The sequence below is a fragment of the Patagioenas fasciata genome, chromosome 21 (genome assembly GCF_037038585.1).
Source record: "Patagioenas fasciata isolate bPatFas1 chromosome 21, bPatFas1.hap1, whole genome shotgun sequence".
Classification (NCBI taxonomy): domain Eukaryota; kingdom Metazoa; phylum Chordata; class Aves; order Columbiformes; family Columbidae; genus Patagioenas; species Patagioenas fasciata.
The window spans coordinates 1,341,313-1,361,510 of NC_092540.1; the positions used below are offsets into that span (position 1 = coordinate 1,341,313).

The window sequence follows — 20,198 nt, forward strand, 5'->3', positions numbered from 1 at the left end:
GACATCTTCACCAGCTCAGGTTGCTCAGAGCCCCGTCCAGCCTGGCCTGGGATGTCTCCATGGACGGGGCATCCCCCACCTCTCCGGGCAGCCCATTCCAGTGTTTTACCACCCTCAGTGTAAAAAACCTTCTTCCCCCAGCAGGTCAACATGCCCTACGTGATGATTCCCGCCTTCACCCCCAGCCACCAGCCTCTCCCCGTCCCTCCTGACTCCCAGTTAGCGCTGCCCATCCAGCCCATCCCCTGCAAACCAGGTGAGCGGGATTCCCCCTGGTCTATCCCAGCCCTGGGGGTGGCCTTGTCCCCCCAACCCTTGTCCCTCTGCTCCCCGCAGTGGATTACCCGGTGCAGCTGCTGCACAGCCCCCCTCCTCCCACGCTGAAGAGACCCACCGGCTCGGGCCACCTCCAGATGCAGGTACAGCCCCACAGCACCTCCATCCCCTGTTCTGGGGTGCTGCGGGGCTGAGCTTCATCCCGCCCTCCCCTCCGGCACAGGAGACCTCGCAGCCGCTGAACCTGACGGCCAAACCCAAGAGTTCCGACCTCCCCAGCGCCTCCAGCTCGCCCAGTTTGAAGATGAGTGGCTGCCAGTCCCTCACACCGAGTCACGGGGCCACCAGGGACCTGCAGAGCAGCCCGTCCAACCTGCCACTGGGTGGGTTCCCAACTGCCTTCACTGATAGAATCACAGAATCATTTTGGTTGGAAAAGCTGCTCAAGATTGAGTCCAACCATTCACCCACCCCCGGCACTGCCCCATGTCCTGAGAACCTCATCTCTGTCCATCCAACCCTCCAGGGATGGTGACTCCAGCACTGCCCTGGGCAGCCCCTTCCAATGCCCCACAGCCCTTTGGGGAAGAAATTGTTCCTAATATCCATATCCTCCCCCAGCCACCTCCCTGAGTGGGCACCTGCCGCTCTGTATCACCCCCTCAGGGCACATAGTTGTGGTTTCTGGGGTGCTGTGGGGTGTCGGAGGAGCGGGTGCTGATGGGTGCCCATCCTGCTGTCCTGCCAGGGTTCCTGGGCGAAGGCGATGCCATCACCAAAGCCATCCAGGACGCGCGGCAGCTGCTGCACGGCCACAGCGGAGCCCTGGAGGGATCGCTGAGCAACCCCTACCGCAAGGTGAGGCTGCCCGCCGGGGTCCCCGTCCCCCTCGCCGTCCCCCATCGCAGCCAGAGCCGGGTGTCTGCCCACGGGCAGGTTCCTGCCTCAGAACTGGTTCCTGACTCTCCGCTTTCCCACAGGACCACGTCGGGATTGATTCTTCCCCCGGGAAGGAGCGGATGGAGGAGACCCCCGCGCACCGGCTGGACGAGGCTCTGCTGACCTGCGAGATGGACGGTGAGATGGACGGGAGCACCGTGGGGTGACCCCCCCAGCTCGTCCCTTCCTCCGGCTCCTGACCCGGCGTTTCTCTCGCAGGCTCCCGGCACTTCCCCGAGTCCAGGAACAACAACCACATCAAGCGGCCCATGAACGCCTTCATGGTGTGGGCAAAGGACGAGAGGAGGAAGATTCTGCAGGCCTTCCCGGACATGCACAACTCCAGCATCAGCAAGATCTTGGGTGAGTGCCGGGGATGGCAGCGGGGGGCTGGAGCAGGACCCCCCAGTGCATCCCCACAGGGGACCGGCTGCTCACTTCGCTCGTCCTCAGCCACCATGGATAGGGGACACCCCCAGGATGATGCTACTTGTAGCACCGCTCTTGGAGATGGTGAGCGCATCTCACCCGCCGCCCCGCCAGCAGCAGTCCCGCTGTGGCTCTCGGTCACACCAGCCATTCCCCGTGGCCGTGTTACTATTAAAAACCAGCGGTGCGGTCAATTGAACTGAATCTCGAGGGTCTCTTCCAGCCCAAACGATTCTGTGATTCTATGACCCCTCTCTGCGCAGGCTCCCGCTGGAAGTCCATGACCAACCAGGAGAAGCAGCCCTACTACGAGGAGCAAGCCCGGCTGAGCCGGCAGCACCTGGAGAAATACCCGGACTACAAATACAAGCCCCGACCCAAACGCACCTGCATCGTGGAGGGGAAGCGGCTGCGTGTGGGCGAGTACAAGGCGCTGATGAGGAACCGGCGGCAGGACGCCAGGCAGGGCTACTTGATAGGGTAACACACCCCTTCCCCCCAAGCAAGGGGGTCCCCGAGATGCCCATGGAAGGGGCTACCCCGGGGAGCACCCCGACACCCCAAGCGGTGATCGCGTTCCCCTGTCCCGCAGGCCCCAGGGCAGCCAGCTGCCCCCCGGCTCCTCGGACGTGCTGTACCCGCGGGCGGTGGGGATGCCGCTGGCGTCCCCGCTGGTGGAGCACTACCTGCCCCGCGGCGCCGAGCCCGCCATGCCCGTCATCGTCAACACCCGCAGCCTCAAGGAGGGCGACGGCGGCGGCGACGACGGGCACTTGGTGGCCGATGGCGAGATGTACCGCTACAGCGAGGAGGAGGACTCGGAGGGCGAGGACAAGAGCGATGGCGAGCTGGTAGTGCTGACGGACTGAGGGGGGCTGGCGTGGCGGCTGCCACCAAAAAGGCGGTGACAGCATCCCCCGATGGGACGGGACTCAGCCAACCGGCTGGGCTGGGAGCAGAGGGGAGCTGCTGCCTGCCTGCACGTGGGTGCCATAAAGGTAGCACCCAGTATTTTGGGGAGGGTGATGGGCACTGCATGGGGCCATGGCTGGGACATGCCAACCCCACTGGGCAAGATGGTGGGGGCACAGGGAGCTGAGGCCACCTGGCCTGGGGATGGGGTGCCACAGCTGCTGAGCTGTCACCCCCACGCAGCCACGGGAGGGACCTGAGGGTGTCAGGGTGTGGGAAAACCTCCCGAGCATCTCCCAGCCCTCCCGCACCCGTGGGGCTCTGCAGAGTGGCTGCCACCCCCGCTGCTGGGGACACGGGATGGGGACACGCTTGTCCCTTGCTCAGCCCGGTCTGACCTCTCTGCCGTGTTTCCCACTCGGTCTTTAGAGCCTGCCAGCAAATTCCCACCCAGCCGTTTTTAGCTCCTCCTGGCCCGAGCACCAGTAAAAGCTCCAAGGAGCCCTTTGTGCTCCTGGCAGCTCTGGCCCACTTTGTAAATAAAGGGGGTGCCTGTACCCCAGCCCTCGCCAGCCCCTGTCCCGGGCACAAGCCCTGGCCATGGTGGGCACGTGTCCCACCCGTTCTGGGCACCTCTCCCCGCCATGCCCGGCTCTGCGAGCTGCTATGGTGACCTGCACCCCAAAAACAACAGCCATAAAACTAATGAACAAAAATCGAAAAAAATTACCTGGTTCTGATCGGAGCTCAGCCTGGAGGTGTCAGGGGCGCAGCGTGGCTGTGTGTCCGGCAGTCCATGCAGTGTCCGGCTGTCCATGCGCGGTGTCTGTGCACCTCCCTGTGGCAACAGCCAGAAACAGGCACGGTGGCTCTGGCTGCAGCCGCAGCCTCTGGTCCGGCACCGTGGGGCCACTGCCGGGGTGCAGGAGGAGCTGGGGGTGTCCAGCCCCAGGGTGGGGGTGCTGCAGCATCAGGACTCGGGTGCTGCTCCCCTGCACCCCAGGGCTGCTCGTGGGACAGCGTTTATCCAAGGGGGCATCCCGCCTCCTCTCCTCTCTTTCCCTTCATCAGTGCTTTATTTATTCCCCCCCATGCTGCTGGGGCCGGGGTCCCTGGGGAGGGGGTGCCAGCTCCCAGGGCGGGGGGCTGGATGCAGATGTACCCAACAAAGACGCAGCTCTTCCTCTCTTTTTTTTTAACTTCTCTTTTTTTTTTTTTTAAAGACTGTAAATATAGATAGAGCTTTATTTTGTTAATAAGATGATGAGTAACTTAACCTGTATATTTCACATACTTGTTTACAATTGCCCCCCTGCCCCCATCCCTTGGCACAATAAAGATGACTTTTTGGAGCAGAGATCTGGGTCTGGACTTTCCCAGCCTGGGCTGGGCTGGGATCTCTCACCCCAGGCAGTCAGATCATAGATGGGGGTGCCTGTTCCCCCTTCCCTGCCCCTCTTCCAGCACAGCCCCCTCCTAAGGCTCTTGCTCCCTGGGATGTTTTCCCCTGTGCCATTTCCAAGCCCTTTCTCCTGCCCTGCCCGCCCACGGGGGCTCCCAGGCTGCTCCCCTCTCCTTCCCACCTCTCACCTGTGTTTCCTCAAGGTGTCACCCCAGTGGCTGCAGATTTGGGGTTCACCCTGTTCTGGGGGGTGCCCGCTGCAGCCATGCGCTCCAGCCTGCCCTGGGGGGGCTGCCAGGACACCCACGATGCCCATGGGGGAGCAGCTCCGCAGGAGGCTCTTGCAAACCACGGGGACAAGGACAAGCCACGGCAGCTGCTGCCAGCAGGGCAGAGGCAGCGAGCGCTGGGTGCAAACACCCTCCCGGGCTGAACGGCTCCTGCTCCCCTGCAGCACCCCAAGGGGGGCTGAACCCCCAGAAGAAGGGCTGGGTGCACCCCAGATCCTGTGGGTGCTGCCCCTGCTCCAAGTCCTGCCCCAGTCCCCACAGACCTGCCATCTCCCATTTCCAGCTACCAGCAGCTTTTATTTTTGCACCAAACGAACACAAGATGTAACACCAGTCCCGGTTCTTGCTGGGGCAGGGTCCTGTGCCCGTGTGGAGGGAACGGCCACCGCGTCCTCGAACCCCTCGCTGGGCAGCCAAGGCAGGGGCAGAGGGGTCCGATTCCACCTCCCAACTGATGCACAACCACTGTCGAGAGCTGGACGGTGCTCAGTAGGCCAGGGTCACCCTCACATTGCAATGAAGCTGTGCCCGGTGGGTCAGCCCCATTCAACCTCCTGCCGGGGGGTCCCACGCAGGGACACAGCCTCGAGAGGGCCTGGGGGAAGCAGGGGAAGGCAGAGCTGGGAGCTCCAAGGGAAGCCGCGGTGGGACAGGAAGGGGGTGCAGGCACCCAGTACCCCCAGCACAATCCTGCTGGTCCTGAGCCCACGCGGCTCACGGCCATCGCTGCCCGTGCGAGGCGGAGCGCAGCAGCACTCGCCCCTCCTCGAAAAGGGTCCCGTGTTCAGGGGCGGCTCCAAGCCCAGGATCAATATGGACCCAAAAAAGGTGCTGGTTTGGGGGGTGGGAGCCCCAGCAGCACTGGGCGAGAGGGGACAGAGGGAGCAGCGAAGGCAACAGGCACAGCGTGAGCAGCAAAAGCAACCGGGCAGCTCTGGGGGCTCCTGAGCAGATGGGGCGACCCAGTTCCCCCCTTGGAACAGCACAAGGGGAACAAGCTGGGTGCCAGGCCAAGCAGCACAGACCTGCTGAGCACCAGGGCTCAGCGTTAAGGCGATGGTAAAGGCTTCCTCACGGAGGCAGGGGCCTCTCCGAGGCCATGGTCCTCTCCAGCATCTCATGGTCCAGTTTCAGGTGTGTCCAGCGTCTCCTTTAATCACTGGGTCCGAGCTCCTCCGCCCCGTCCCACCGGCAGGACCTGCCCTCGCCCCCGCCGGGCTGGGGAAGGGGCGAGGGGGATGCGAGGGCTGTGGATGCAGCGAGTACAAAATAGCTCAGGGTCTCACGGAGCCGGAGACGCTATTTGGAGATCTGCAGGGCTGTGACCACCTGCTTCATCTTGAAGTACTGTTTAAACCTAAGCTTTGCATATCTGCCAAGAGAGGAGACAGGGACAGACATGAGACACTTGTGGCCCAGCCCTGTGTCCCACATGGAGGGACGACTGGGATCCTTCTTGCTCCAGTCATTTAACACTGGGAGCAAATGTCCCCCGGCCCCAGTGGACTCACCTTAAGAAGTTAAAATCTATGGTAGAATATTTATCCTGGATGAGACCCCAGCATGCCCAGAGGAAATGGGATGCCTGCAGCAGAGAAAACAAGGACCAGAAATGGACACAGCACCCCTGCGCCTCTCCTGCCCGAGGGCTCGGTGCCTCCCAGGTACAGCCGAGCTCCGGCCCCGGAACCCCCAGGCTGGAACCTGCAGCCCCATCCTCACCCGCTGAGCTGCAGCACGAAGCCCCAGCTCCCCCAAAAATCCACTCCATGTGCAGCCCCCGAGAGAGCCTGGGTCCTTCCTGCCTCCCCACTCACCAAAGAAAACTTGTTCACTTGCACGTAGAGAACCTGCAGCTCCTCCTCGGACACCCCCGTTCCTCCCCGCTCCCCCTGGGTGAGCTGCTTGTACGCCTGCAGGTAGGAGCGCAGCCACTGCAGCTGTGTCTCCTTGCCGGGGTAGAGCTGATAATCCACCTCCTTCACACCTGCAAGGGAGCGGGTCATGGGATTGAATTTAAAATCACCACCCCTTGTCCTGTTGCAACAGGCCCTGCTCAGAAGTCTGTCCCCTTCTTTCTTATCAGCCCCTTTTAAGTACAGAAAGGCTGCAACAAGGTCTCCCCAGAGCTTCTCTTCTCCAGGCTGAACACCCCCAGCTGCCTCCTCCATCCCCAGGGTGACATCCTTTGGTGACACAGGGAGGAGCCCAACTCACCTGCGAACTCATTGAAGTGGTTTCCAATGTCGTAAGCCTGGTAGTTGTAGCCAGTGTACTCGTAGTCTATGAAGTGAACGTGCTCTGCAGGGGGAAAGGCGGGGGCTGTGGGGTGGACCCCAGCCCTGGGGAGCGGGGCGAGGGACAGACCCTCCACCAGGCACGCGAAGCCACTGCCACCGACCTCGTGTGCTGTCGTAGATGATGTTCTTGCAGAGCACGTCGTTGTGACACAGCACGACGGGGGATCCCAGCTGCGAGAGCGTGTCCTGCATCCAGGCCACCTCGTGTTCCAGCATCTCCAGGCTGGGCACGTCCTGCTGGAGGCTGGGGAGGGGATGGGGGGATTCACTTCTGCCCACGAGAAACCTCCCTTGGGAGCACAGGGGCAGCATGGCCCTTGTTTCCCCATGTATTTCATAAACAAACTCACTGGTGACACCAAGTGAGGGCTAACAAGGTCATTTTCGGTGGGGTAGCCAGGTTTGGTACCCAGGGCGTCCACTGGCAGATGCTGACACCTGCATCCGTTCCCCAAACCCACCCAACCAGCCACCGAGCGCCCATCGCTCAGTCCCAAAGCACCCGACAGAACCCAGGCAACGGGAATGTTTTGGTCTCTGCCAGGCTGTGTGCCCTCTCCCCAACCTCACAAGTTCCAGTTCCAAGAAGAGAGCTGGTTAATGATTACTTAATGAGCTGCACCGAAGGTGCAATCGTGGGTAAAGTCTGCCTGCAGCTGGGTGAGTACTGAGAAAAGCTCCATGTCCTGCCCCTGCTGCTCAGGGAACAGGTTAATTATTCGCTTGCCTCCGGGTTCATTCACCTCCACCACCTCTTGGGGCTGCCCGCGTCCTTCCCAGCCGTCCCAGCTCTCACCCGGAATGAACCCCGGCTCCCAGAAACGCGATGAGCTGGTTGGAATTGGCAACTGGCTGCTTTAATCTATCCCGAGTTTCCAACATCCCCTCTAACGTCAGCTCAACCTTGCTGTTCAGATCCTTGCCATGAGAAGGGCTTGAGCTTCGGCTTGTTCTAGGGAGGGCTTAAAAGCCAGGCTAGATTTGCAGGGAGGGGGATTATTACAGCAGGTGAGAGCCGGATCCTGCCTGGGCGCCGTACAGACCCAACCCAGAGCTGTCCCTGCCCCGGATGGGCAGGAGGAAACGTGCTGAACACAGAGATGCTCCTGGGCCTTGGCCAATGAGTTCACTCACGAGGGGATCGTGATCCAAAGGTGCCCACACAGCCGGATCCAGCCCCGACCCCAGCCCCAATCCCACTGAGGCTTTACCTGCACACTGGGGCTCTTCCCCTTAGAGATGGGCGGGCAGCGGATGCCCAAGCCAGAGCCTGGCTCTTTGGGATCCCTCTGCCTTTACCTGGGGTTGGATACCTTTGGGCTGAGCTCCGTCTTCACGAGGGTGAGGTATTTGTGCAGCTTGTGCCAGAGGATGGGCTTGCGGAGGCTCCCGCTGGCGTGGATGGCGTGGACCCGGGCCATCTCCTGGGCCACCAGCCTGGAAGGAGGCACAGACCAGGAGGTGGCCGTGCAGCACCAGGGCTCCTCAAAACCAGCCCCAAGACATCTCCAGAGGGGTTCCCCAAGAAGCCACGTTTATAAATGCAGGTTCAGCACAGCTGGAACTCCCCTGCACCTCAGCTGCACATCTCTGAAACATTTCAAGATCCTGTTTGGGTCAAAATTACAATAGCGTTCACCTTGCCAGGGCAATTTCAGGGAACAGCCGTGGCTCTCATGCAATCTCTAGTCACCAAAAGCTGATGCTTTAGAAGCACAGTGATAAATCTGGCTGCAGTTTGGATCATTTGTCCCGCAGCACCAGCCGGGTGCTGCACATCAGCTCTGCTCCGGAGCAAAGCCAGCGAGGGGGAGAGCTGGAAACGCAGAGCAAACCCCTCACTGGTGTCCCCATCCCGCATTTCCCCCCGGCCCTGCACACCCGAGGACGTGGGGGTCCTGCACACCTGAAGATGCAGGGGTCCCGCACGTGGCTGGGCCCCAGCGCAATGCCCGGCAGGAACTGGTAGCAGAGCCCGTTCTGGAAGGCGCAGTAGAGGTCGGGGGCGCAGCCGTGGGCACGCAGCACCTGGAAGTTCCTCAGCTCCGTCTCCCGGTCCACGAGCAGCTCCGTCTTCCTGCCGTAGACACGGACCAGCACCGCGTCCGCCATGCCCTCGTCCGTGTAGCAGGCAACGAGCTTGTTGGTGATGCCATCGGTGAAGAGCTGGAGGGGGAGAAGGGCGGCAGAGCCGATGTCTGTCCATCCCCGCCACGCCAGCCGGGGATGGGGGACACCCCTGTCCCACCATCAGACCCAGGGAAAAAGCAACGTGGCAAAAGAAAGCATGAAGCCACAATGGCTGCAGGAGCCGGGAAACCTCCCGTGGCAGGTGCACAAGTTTGTAAGGCCTCGAGGATCATGCACCTATAGGGAGGTTGCCGGGGGCCATGGGCACAAGGCTTCAGCTGCACCACGCTGGCGGTTTGGGTGGAAATCCTGCCATTTTTCACCCGGGAGCTCAGGAATAGCTCGGGCCAGATGTGCCGCCAGCACGCTTGGCACCCGGCAGCTCCGGGAATCGCTCCCAAACACCAAAATATCAGCGCAAATCTTTGGCAGAAAATGAAAAAAAAAAAAAAGCAGCAAAAAAACCAAACAACCCAACAACAAGAAAAACCCAGCAGACAAGACGGAGCAAACACCACCACCCCATCCCCTCCTCCCGACCCTCCCCGCGGGCCGCGGCGCTGATAGGCAGGGACGTCTCTGCCGAGGACGTCTCGTGTCATTGCTCTGACGGCTCCTCGCAGATGGAAAGGGAGTTTTGTTCTCCCGTCGCCCCGGCTTGGCCGCCTGCCCACGCACACGCAGGGGCTGCGGCTGCGACCGCGCTCCCCTCCCCTCCCCGTCCCGCCGCGATCGCAGCCGCCCCGGTGCGCCGAGGGGTTTGGGGCTCCATCACCCCATGGGAAGCCACCACCCAGGCAGGATGCTCAGCCCCATGCGATTCTTGCTCGGCACCGGGGTGCTGCTGCTCCCCACGACAGCAATTTCTTTATCCCGTTTGGGTTAGCGGAGCAGGTGTGATGCTGGTGGAGCGGGAGGGGGGCGAGGGCACATGCTGCAGCAGCAGTGGTGCTTGGGGGTGGGACAGCTAATTTTAGACACCCCACTCAGCAATTCACGCTCCCATATAGGATGCCTATATATAGGGCTCCCCGTGCAGCCTCCCGAAGGAAACTCAGAGCACTGGAATGAGATGCCCGAAGTCAGACGGCGCTGACACCCCTCGTTATACAGCTGGGGTGTTGGATTCGGGGTGAGCACGGCGGGCAGTGAATTGGGTGCCACGTCCCCTCGGGCTGGCTGCGTTGGCTGAACCTTCTCAAGCAACAGAGCTGCTTTTCCCAGGGCAGATAATCTGTGTTTCCACCACAGTGCCACGCTCAGCTCTCTCCTCTCCTTATCCTGTCAGGCCCCAGAGGCCAGAAATTCAGCAAGCGGAAGGTGTCGTGGCCCATTCACGTAGATGTTGCACCCTGGGGCTGGTGCCCTCCACGAGCCACATGCACATCGGCTGCAGGGAAACGGCTCCGTGTTGGGATGCTCAGCACCACCTCGCCTGTGAAGTCCTCGTGCTGCTTTGTTTTGGTGCTCAACAGCCTGATCAGCCCTTTCCAGCGGGTTTAACGGGATTGCTGAGCCTTATTCCCCCTGAATTCCAGGCCACTGTCTCCGGAGACCCACCCGTGGTCCAGGAGCATCCTGCACACGCGCACGCAGGGGCTCGTCTGCTTTGCAGGTGGCAGCTCCTCCAGCTCCCGAGTGCAGCAGCTTGGGTGATGCCCAGTGCTATTCCTCGTGGATCCGAAGTGCCAGCAGCTATCAGCAGGGCCACAGCAACCAGTGCGATCCACACCAGGAGCCTCATGACAGTTAAATGCAAAGCAAGACCCAAACCCTGTGCTGAAACGAAGCCACTCCATCCAACACCCTGGTGCTGTGCAAGTCCATGAGACCCCTCGGCATCCCCAAAGCACCGCCGTGTTGGCTGCCTCCCCGTGCCAGCTTGCAGCGGGGCACCTTTTTCCCAAAGTCGGGCTAAGAGAAGTCCATCCATGTGGAATCCTCACAGGGGTTTGGCTGCACGTCGCTGCTGCTCTTCTTATCAGCAGCTCAGGGATGGAGGAGTGCGTGGCTGCCTGACTCACCGGTACCGTCCGTGCCTGCTCGGTATGGAGATGCTGCTGCCCAGCGACAGAGCTTAAAGGAGGAGAAGCAGGAGCCCTGGAAAGTGGGCACAACCTGGAGCACAGAGGGCTGAAGACCCCAGCAAGCAGAAGGCAGGCAGGGGAGGCCAAGCACCCAGACCCTTCCTCCCCATCTTCCACACCCTGCCCCAAGTGTCCAGAGATTTTTTCCGTGTCTCCGTACAGCCCCTGCAAGCAGCTGGTGCAGCGGCACCGTGCAATGAGGTGGTGTGAACCGGGCACCGCTCCAGTGCGCCGAGGAAAGCGAACAGGGTCACTAATGGGAACCAGCTGAGGACCAGAGCACCGCTCCGATCCCTCCCAAACAGCCCTCGCAATAGCAGCTCAGGGAAACGCAACTGGAGATTCCCCCCACTGACAACTCCTAAGTTTTTCTCCCTTTTTTTTTTTTTATTTAATTAAAAACACATGCACGTACACACAGGCTGCTCTTGAACACTGACCCCCTCCAGTGCCTGGACACGGCCTGGATACCATTGCCACCGAGGTCTGTGCCCAGGACTGCATAGAGCCCAGGACATTTCCTGCCCCTACAACTATGCACGCGGAGGAACTCTAACTCCAAGCTTCCTGCCTATTGCCATCTGCCCTTTCATATGTATTTTCCTGCAGCTTCTTGTATTTAATTACACTTGGCTATTAATACATTTTTAATGACACTCCAGGCACACAGGAAGCGTGTGCCTTCAGAGGACATGCATACACACGTATAGACGTTTACATGCACCCAGCTCCGCCACCTCTACACTCCCGTGCCCACGGGCAGGAGCCCGGTGAGGGCACAGACACCGGCAGCCCCGCGTTTACACCCAGACCTAGCAAGGAGGGGGACGGGAACTCTGGCAGCTGCCAGCTCCACAGGACCAGCTCTCCCAGCAAAGCCCAGTGCCGAATCCCAGTTCCCATCCAAACCTGTGCACAGCCTGGCAAAGGTGCAAGGCCACCGGCAACCCAAGCGAGACCTGGTCCAGGAGCAGCTGCTCCTACGAGCAGGCACCGCAGCACAGTGCGGGGTGCAGGGTGCAGGTAGGGGTGCAGCACCTGCAGGGGGGACCCCGGGGGGACCAGCAGTGCAGGCTGCATCCCCCCAGCATCACCCACCTTGGCAGCCTCGAGGGACCCTGGGGACACGCATTCACAGTCACTGCTCAGTGACTGCGCGAGGGGTCCCCAAAGCCTGGTGTCACACCGTCACGCACCTGACTGACCCTTGTTACGCTCTGAGAGTGGAAAGGAGAGCAGGAGGGTGGGATGTTGTGCACTGCTTTGCAGCTCCTACAGCCCCCCACAGTGGGTCCTACAGTCACCCTCACACGGACCCTATAGACCCGCCCGAGTGGGCTCTATAGCTGCCACAGGGTGGACCCTATAGCATTTCGGGGTGCACCCCACAGCCCCTTGGGCGGACCCCGTGCACCCCCGGCTGGGCTCTGCAGCCCCCTCGGCCGGTCCCCGGTGGGGTTCCCCGCAGCCTCCCCCACCCCGCCGGGTCGTACCTTGGTCTTCACCCTGCCCGGCTCCCAGCCGGGTCTCAGCTCCCGCATGAGCCGCAGCGCTCCGGGCAGCACGTCCCCCTCGTCCACCGCAATGTCGAGGAGCGGCACAGCCGGGGGGGCCCCGCCGCCGCCCCGCTCCGGCCCCGCGCAGTCCGGGCAGCGGCCGGGCGGTCCGGCCATCGCCAGCTCCGCTCGCCCGGAGCCGCGGCCCATGTGCCGGGGGCTGCCGCGGGGCCGGCGGCCGCGGGGAGGAGCCGCTCGCCGTTGGGAAGCCATGAGTCACCGGCCCGCCTCCCGCCCGCCTCCCGCGGCAGCGCCCGGCCGCATTGTGAGGTCAGCGGGACCCGCACCGGACCCGCACCGGACCCGCACCGGACCCGCACCGGACCCGCACCGGGACCCGCCCCCAAGGACCCGCACGGGGACCTCACCCCAGGACCCGTCTCCCCCGGGATCCGCCCCGGGACCCACCCAGTGATCCGCTCCAGACCCGCACCGGGATCCACACCTGTCCCCGCCACCTCATCCCCAAAACCCCTCAGTGATCCCGGGGGCTCTGCAGAGCTCCCACCTCCCCATCGCTTTGGGATCAGAAGGATGGGGATGCCGCGAATGGGACGTGCTCCGGGCTCCAGGTCCTCTCTGGACTGGCCTCTCCAGCCCCGCTACCATCTCACGCATCAAGCGCTGACCCCTGGAGGGGATTTGCAGGTGGGCTGGAAAGACATTTGATAGTTAAAGATAAAATATGACTCGCCCGTTGGCAGAGCCCCCCCACAGCCCGCTAACACCGCTCCAGCCCCGCTTATTAGCAGAGGAAATAGCAGCCGCACATGGCTCGGAGCAGGGAATGCCCCCTCCAAAGTTTACAGCTGCCTGAGGCTGAAACCAGCTCAATGGACCATGGAGACTTGGGGAAAATCATTTCAGGAAGGGGGAAAAAATAAACCAGCCAGTTCCATGTGTTTCTAAATATAGAGTGAGCTCCGCCAGGTTTAATAGGGTGGTCATAATTGCTCCTGCAGCAATCACAAGCGTTAATACGGGGCAGTCGCGGGTGAGCGGTGCCTCGCAGCCCGGCCTGACAGCGGCCACCAGGAAATTGCCCTGGCACAGGCGATTAGAGGTGTTAATAGACCGGCCTAAGGGGCCCGGGAGCAGCGCTGCAGCAGCCCAGGCGTTTTTCCCTCCTGCTGCTCACAACTGTGTTGAATAGAAACAGAACTGGATCCACAAACCCCATCCTATTTTAGGCCAGCCTGACCATTTCCCAGCCGAGGGTTACAGGCAGAAGCCATCATGGGGACTGGAGTCACCTCGTGCTTTTCCAAGCTCACATCCACCCGAGCCTTCTCCAGACTGGATCCTTTGTGGTGCAGAATAGCACAGAGGAGGCTCAGTTATTTCCAAGCAGAGCTTTCCTGTGGTAGGAAGGAAGGGAAACGCTGGATGAAAGCGAGATGCACCGACCGCTGGGGCCCCTTCCCTCCACCCTCAGTCCCCAGGAGCCGTCACCACTGTTCTCCTTGCCCCCGTGCTGGAGGTGATGGAGCAGTGCTGCAGCAGGCAGTGGCAAAAAACAGGGAACATTGCTGGGTGCCTCCAGTTTCCCATCCTTGGAGACCCAGGGTTGCGCAGTCCAGCATTAAGAGGTTTAAATGCTGTGTGGCTGCAGAGACCCTCCCGGGAGGGCCAAACATCCGCTCAGTGACATCCTCTCCACCGCAAGGCTGCGCTGGAAGGGTCACAGAGCAGCATTTGAGTGCTGGCAGGGGCATTGCTCTCCCAAACACCTCTGCAGTCTGCGAGGCAGCTCCAGGCAGCGCTGGGAATTCAGCAGCAGCCGTCACTGGGGGCAGAAATGAGGATCAGAAGCTGCTGTGAGTGACTGCACTCAGATGGTGGCTTGCTCCAGGCTCTGCTCCAGCTCCCGAGCCTTGTGCTCCACTTTCCAGGCACATTTCCCAGGGCTGTGGACCACGGCAGCCACAGACCTGAGCCTCCAACTGGAGATGAGAGTGTGTCGCAAACCGCTTGGTGTTGGGAGCGCTTGGATTCCCAGCTGCTGGGCTGCGACTCAAGCGCTGCAGCTCTCCCGCGGCACTGGAAATGTCAGCGTCTGGCTGGGAGCACGGGGCTCGCAGCTCCAGCGCTCCTGCTGAGCACCTCCGCACCCGGTCAGCACAGAGACAAACCCCGAGCTGTCAGCTCGAGTCAGCGCGGCAAGGAAAACAGACCCAGCAACCAGGGCAGCAAGAGCCGCCTTCCTGGTGAGACCAAATCAGCCCCGCAGGCACCTTCCCCTCCCCAGAGAGCAGCGAAGCAGACAGACGTACAGCCCTGTCCCTCTGTCTCCAGCAGTGTGGTCCTGAGCCCCACATAGGAAGGCAGGTCAAGGCATGGGGAGCCCACACAGCGCTGCAGAAAGGGCTTGTTTGCTGTTTGAAAAGATCCCAATTTGCCTACACGTAGATGCTGTGGCAGCAGCTGGGAGGGAGTTTCACTCTTACGAAACAGGGAAGGAGAGAAATGCAGCGTCTGCTGTGATGAACCCCAGCAGAGGGACAGTTGTTGTCTAGTCCTCTTAGTAAATGTGCCCAATTTCTCCCTTCTGCAAGAATAAACAAGCACCCAGCATCCTGTTGCTCTGAGACTCTTTAATATTTAAGTCATGGAGAGGGGCAGGGTTAACACCAGCTAAAACTAGCATTAATCACAGCCAGATTATTTTTCTCCCATTCAAACAACAGCACAAACTGTAACAGATGATCCCTCCTCAGCCTGTGACCTGCAAGTGCATCCCCACAGCAGCGATCCGCTGCATCCCGGATGCTCCGTCACACATCACCCTGCAAGAGCCTGGAGGTGCAACTCCAGACACAGGATCCCGCTCTGATTCCCAGGCTGAACACACTCGCTAGAAGATGCGCTTAAGGCTCAGCTCTCCTGGCAGCAGAGACTCTCGGGAAGCAGAGCGGGGGTTTGCAGTGGGAGAAGGTTTTGCAGTTGCTTCAGTACAGAGAGGAGGTGGCTGAGCTGGAAGGAAACGCTGTTCTCGTTTGCACTTCATTTCTTCTGGTGGTACTCCTCCCTCCAGGCTGGCTCCCCCGTTGCTCATCCCGGCCGTCAGCGGGCTGTGGCAAAGCCGATGCGGTTGTTGCGCCGGTCGAATTTGGTGTAGTAGTGCCCGATGAAGCTGGCGCCCAGGATCCAGAGGGGACCAGCTGGGGGTGGGATGTCCAGCCCCGAGAAAGCCACCACGCAGACGTCCTCCCCGTACTGGGATTGCTGCAAGGAGGAGGAGATCCCGCAGTGACGGAGGTGCCGGGAGGGAGATCTCTCCTGCAGCGTGCCCGAGGAAGGGCTGCGATCCCCACATCAACACCCCTTGCTCAGCCTCGACACTGGAAGGAGGATCCCTGCCTGCCTCTGTTCTTTACTGCTCAGCCCACATCTCCCCAAAACCACCCAAGGAAGCAGCGACAGGTCGGTCTGGCTCATCCGGACACCTCTGCTGAACAAGAGGGTTCGGGAAAAAACACAAGCAGCATCATTCTGGGGCTCATCTGAGCTGGGCTGGAGGAGCCAGGAGGGTGCGGGATGCTGCACCCAGAGATGCACCCCAAGATGCACCCAGCCCAGGGACAGCCGCCCTCCCGCCCCCACGGGGGCCGCAGCTCACCCGCAGGACGTAGGCTGAGCCGCCGAGCACGTACGCCTTCCCGCCCAGGTGGAAGGAGATGCTGGGCAGCTGAGGGACTCGGTCGCAGTCCACCACGTACTGCGGGAGAGGAGACAGCGCTGAGCCCCTTTGCTGCGGTGTGGGCAGGAGCGGGGCAGGGGGGGTTGCTCACCTCTCCTTCGGCCATTTCTGCTGCCCCGATGGCTTTCATCAGCACGGAGACGGGGCCGGCTGGGCCGGTGATGTAGGATGCTCCCGTGTCAACAGCCACCGAACAGCCTTCCTTGCAGAACAGGATCTCAGCCCCTACGGACACCCTGGGGCAGGAGGGGACGGGGGGACCCTCAGCCTTCCGTGGTTGCAGCTGTGCCCCCAGGGCTGTGTGTGTCCCATCCTTGTCCAGGGAAGTGGCCAAGCAGAGCCACACGCTGCTCCAGTGCCTCCGGAGCACAGACTCTCCAGGGGAACACAAACCTTTCCCTCGAGCGTCTCAAATGTGAAAGCCGAGCTTCATTGTGTGTGTTGGGTATTTTTTTGTCGTCTTTTAAATTTTTTTTTACTTAAACAAAGCAGAATTGTTTCAGTACCTCACGCTCCTTCCGCAGGACTGAAGGGGGTTAAACTCTTCCACTGCAGTTTCCAAGTGGAATCAGCCCACGGTGCCACCCCCTCCGCACTCCCCAGCCTGGCTCCTTTCAGAGCATCGCGCGGCTCTGTGCTGGAGGAACCAACCCCGCTCCCCTCCGGAGGGAAATCACCCAGCAAAACCACCGAGCGAGCACAGCCCTGAGCACCCCCTCCCCAGCACCCAGCGAGGTTTGCGGGTTGCTGGGTGCTGTGCACAGCGCTCCCCGCTCACCCCTTCATGCTGATCTGCCAGTAGCCGCTCTTGCTGACGTTCAGGTAGTGGAAGTCCCCGGTGTAGTAAGCTGGGTCGCTGCCTCCAAGGATTATCTCCCCCCCAGGTTTCAGAGGAGTGTTCCTAGGGTGCAAAACACAGGGCAGTGATTCCCCCTTGGCTGCTGTCCCCCAAAAACCAGTGAGAAGGGACCAGCCCCAGCTGGTGAGGCTCTGCTGACCCGGAGAGCAGCAGCGGGGAGCAGTTGGAGCAGAAGGAACCCCGGGTTAGTTCAGAGGGCTGTGCGTGCCGCGGGGAGGGAGAGCCGCATGCTGAGGTCTCCGAGCAGGTCGGTGCTGTGCAGAGCCCGGTGTGGGGCTGCTGGGTGTGTGAGCCCCACGGAGCAGCACCCGGGTGCACGGGACTGTTAGTGGGTGCTGTCTCGACAGCGCTCGTGCTTTTTCTCTTCTTACTTCGAAGCTCTGCAAAGAGAGAGATGCTCCATAAGCCTGTGGTGTGAGAGCAGCTCTGTCCCTGGGGTGCCAAGGGGACCCAAGCGACACCCAGACAAGGCTGCGGTTGCAGGCAGCGCCATTAGGCTTCATTCATTATTGATGGATCCACCTTCAGCTGAGGTAAAGAGCCACCATTCCCGCTTGCATGTGTTTGTGGGGCTGTTTGTCACTGCGCATTGCCAGGGTGCTGTACCTGGAGTCACTGGGGGGTGCTGGGGCTGGGGGACAGAATTCCTGCTCTGCCAGGACAGGCGCCCCACTGCTCCCATGGGTTTTGGTGCTGTTGGGAGCAGGGATGCTGAGGGACAAGATCTTGGGGCAAGAACTGAAAGGTTTGGCTGCTGGTGCAAGTTTGTCTTCAATAGATTTTAAAAATAAATATTATTATTATTATTTTCAATTTCCTGTAGACGAAACACTAGGTCCACTTGTGGCTGTGATTGCTCCAGCCCCACTAGCAGAGCTGTGCAATCCGACAGTGACAAACGAGGGGGAGCAGCCGCTCCCGCCCTCCAAGCACCCACCTGGCTCTGCCTCTTGCGCTGCCTCATTCCACCCCAGCCCCCCCAGGCACCCTCCACACCCCAGCCCAGCTCCCGCACCCCCAGTGCGGCTCTTTCCCGATCCCAAGACGTAAACCCAGCACCGCTGTGTTGTGATGCTTAAACCGCACAAAACAAACACCTCCCCAGCCCCGGCGCCAGCTCCCCATGAGTCTCACCGGCTGTAGTAGACAGAAAACACGTCCTCCTTGAGGATCTGCTGCGAGAGGATCCGGTCGAAGACGGGGGTGATGCCGTCGATGGCCTGGCTGGGGTAGCCCATGCCCAGCACCCCGTCAAACCTGGCGAAGATGAAGGGGAAGGCAGGCAGCGCCGTCGCCTCGGCAAACACCTGGATGATGGGGATGTCTGACACCTGGGGAGGGCGCGAGTGACCTTGCAGGGAGCTGGGAGGGCTAAATCCCCCAAGGACCCCCCCGAATCCTGGGTAAGTGGGGGTGCTCATAGGGAGCCAGCAGCTCCATGTCTGTGGATTGGGGGCACAGACTCACCATGACGATGTCCTGGCTGAGGAACCCCTTGACGCTCCCCGTCCCGTAGCGGATGGCGAAGCCGGTGCCGTTGGCTATGAACGTCCGCGACTTGGAGGAGTCGTAGCGGCTGTGGGAAACTGGGCACAGGGAGAAGGTGCATTAAAGAAGGCAAGAGAGGTGGCGATGGCAGGACTGGTTGAGGGTCTCTGCTCCCCCAGGCTCCACAGGATGACAAACCCACCCTGCGCCAGTGTCAGGCAACCAGAGAGCAGCAGACACCCCCACGCAGCGGTAAACCCACCCCAGCCCGCTTGGATCAGCTCTGGAGATGGAGGGACTTGCTGATGTTCTCTGAGCTGAAGCTGGAGGGGCAGCCCCCCCCCCGGCTCTGGCCGTGCCCCCATACTCACCACAGGCACTGTAGAGGGGGGAGCACTTGTAGGACGGCACCCACAGGTTGGCCGAGCCCGTGTCGAAGACCACTTTGAAGGTCTGTGCCGGGGTACCGATGCTGATCTCGCCGAAATACTGGGTCTGGAAGAGGCATCGCTGGGGAGCATCACTGGGGTGACGGCTCGGACAGGAGGGGAGGGTCACGCAGATCCAACCCCCAGTAGCAGGACCGTGTTGGGGTGACAAGACCCCACTCAAAGAGACACTCACGTCCAGGTAGTTGGTGAGGAGGGTGGGAGCCGTCCCGTTTCGGGGCCCGGCCGTGCCGCTGCGCCTGCTGCGTCCCAGCTCGGGGAAGACATCGGTCACCTTCATCCCCATCTCCCGCAGCGTCTGGCGGATGGAGGGCATCCTCCGCAGTGCAACCCTGCCGGCGGGACCAGGGCAGGGCTGGGGGACCCGCTGGAGCCACCCCCCAGCACTCCTGCCTTTGGAACTCCAGCCGGGTGGCTCTAGATGGCAGCAGCTCCCCGCAGCACCGTGGGGCTGCCAGCCCGGCCCCCGTGGGTCCCGTCCCACGGCACCCCCGGCCCCACACACACCCCCGAGGTGGGGGGATGTAGCATGGCCCACCCGTGCAGGGACCCCACGGGAGCTGGATGTTGCAGGATGCACCTACCGACACCAGGCAGCCACCCATGGGCTGAGCCCAGCCCTGTACTCCATCCTTGATTATCTGGGAGATGGGGTGATGCTGAGCTGTGCAGTGCTCAAGGTGAGAGAGGAAGAGGAGTGAGGAAGAGCAGGTGAGCTAGTGCAGGACAGAAAAGGAGGAGGAAGAGGGTTTCCCAGCACGGCTGAAGCAAGAGGAGAGTCCTTTGGTCCTCAGCACCCAAAACCAAGGGGAGACAGCGAGACCCACAGCATTGTGAGCCACCTGCAACACACTCGCCTGCTACCTCTGCAAAGCCTGGGCTGGCAAGGGGAAGAAGATGGTGGCCCATGTCATGGCCAAGACCACCAGCCACTGCTGCACCGTCCTGCTGCGTCCTGCTGGCATCGCGCTCTCCCGGGGCAGCCACCTCCTTTGCCAGCAGCTTTGCTGTGTCCCAAAGGGGAGGATGCTTTTATAGCCTGGGTTCCTGCATCCGTGTGGGTTTCCCCTCCCCACTGGCTGGGGGAGGGCTGGGGATCCCGTGGGCAGCACCACGCACAGGTGGCTGGGTAGTGGCTGTGACAGTCCCCACGGAGGTGGCACAGCTGGGAGACCCCCGTGCTCGGTGGGCACAGGTAACAAGCAGAGCTGTGAAGAGCTGGGAGCTGCAGAGCCGCGTTCCTTGCAGTTAGTGGCATTGCTACGTGTCAGCACCCGGCCATCGCCACCACAGTGTGCGCAGGGCACGGGCCAACGCCTGCTGGTGTCAGTCAGGAGAGCTGGTGGGTGACACCGACACAGGTGGTGGTGGCACAGGTCTA

At 61.4% G+C, this 20,198-nt stretch overlaps 3 protein-coding genes across 13 annotated transcripts in view; 1 reads left to right on the forward strand and 2 right to left on the reverse strand.

Annotated features, from left to right (window-relative positions):
* The window catches only part of SOX13 (SRY-box transcription factor 13), a 33,376-nt gene extending 29,463 nt beyond the window's left edge, over window positions 1–3,913 (forward strand). For 6 of the 8 annotated variants that reach the window (XM_071817603.1, XM_071817604.1, XM_065854407.2 and 3 more), the window contains exons 7-14: window positions 142–256; window positions 337–419; window positions 500–659; window positions 1,025–1,134; window positions 1,257–1,353; window positions 1,435–1,578; window positions 1,908–2,124; window positions 2,237–3,913. In XM_071817603.1, the coding sequence (XP_071673704.1) occupies window positions 142–256; window positions 337–419; window positions 500–659; window positions 1,025–1,134; window positions 1,257–1,353; window positions 1,435–1,578; window positions 1,908–2,124; window positions 2,237–2,513 (1,203 nt within the window). In that variant the 3' untranslated portion in view covers window positions 2,514–3,913. The remainder of the gene's footprint in view (window positions 1–141; window positions 257–336; window positions 420–499; window positions 660–1,024; window positions 1,135–1,256; window positions 1,354–1,434; window positions 1,579–1,907; window positions 2,125–2,236) is intronic. The other 2 variants (XM_071817601.1, XM_071817600.1) reach the window with 2 other exon arrangements.
* Window positions 3,914–4,524: 611 nt separating this feature from the next.
* On the reverse strand, window positions 4,525–12,549 carry ETNK2 (ethanolamine kinase 2). 2 transcript variants are annotated; one of them, XM_065854721.2, is made up of 8 exons: window positions 12,259–12,549; window positions 8,455–8,714; window positions 7,848–7,985; window positions 6,650–6,792; window positions 6,466–6,549; window positions 6,066–6,235; window positions 5,760–5,833; window positions 4,525–5,620 (listed from the first exon to the last, which is right to left on the reverse strand). In XM_065854721.2, exons 1-8 carry the CDS (start codon window positions 12,532–12,534, stop codon window positions 5,548–5,550), a joined length of 1,218 nt encoding a protein of 405 aa, XP_065710793.1. In that variant the 5' UTR covers window positions 12,535–12,549; the 3' UTR covers window positions 4,525–5,547. The 2 variants fall into 2 exon arrangements, with proteins under 2 accessions (XP_065710793.1, XP_065710794.1); XM_065854722.2 differs by lacking the exon at window positions 5,760–5,833 and having other exon boundaries at window positions 4,525–5,495.
* Window positions 12,550–14,897: 2,348 nt separating this feature from the next.
* On the reverse strand, window positions 14,898–19,809 carry REN (renin). Of its 3 annotated transcripts, none has more exons than XM_071817678.1 (9): window positions 19,682–19,809; window positions 18,993–19,149; window positions 18,740–18,863; window positions 18,348–18,466; window positions 18,015–18,187; window positions 16,800–16,922; window positions 16,113–16,257; window positions 15,941–16,039; window positions 14,898–15,546 (listed from the first exon to the last, which is right to left on the reverse strand). In XM_071817678.1, exons 1-9 carry the CDS (start codon window positions 19,780–19,782, stop codon window positions 15,385–15,387), a joined length of 1,203 nt encoding a protein of 400 aa, XP_071673779.1. In that variant the 5' UTR covers window positions 19,783–19,809; the 3' UTR covers window positions 14,898–15,384. The 3 variants fall into 3 exon arrangements, with proteins under 3 accessions (XP_071673779.1, XP_071673778.1, XP_071673780.1); XM_071817677.1 differs by having other exon boundaries at window positions 18,015–18,211; XM_071817679.1 differs by lacking the exon at window positions 15,941–16,039 and having other exon boundaries at window positions 18,015–18,211.
* Between the last annotated feature and the right edge of the window lie 389 nt (window positions 19,810–20,198).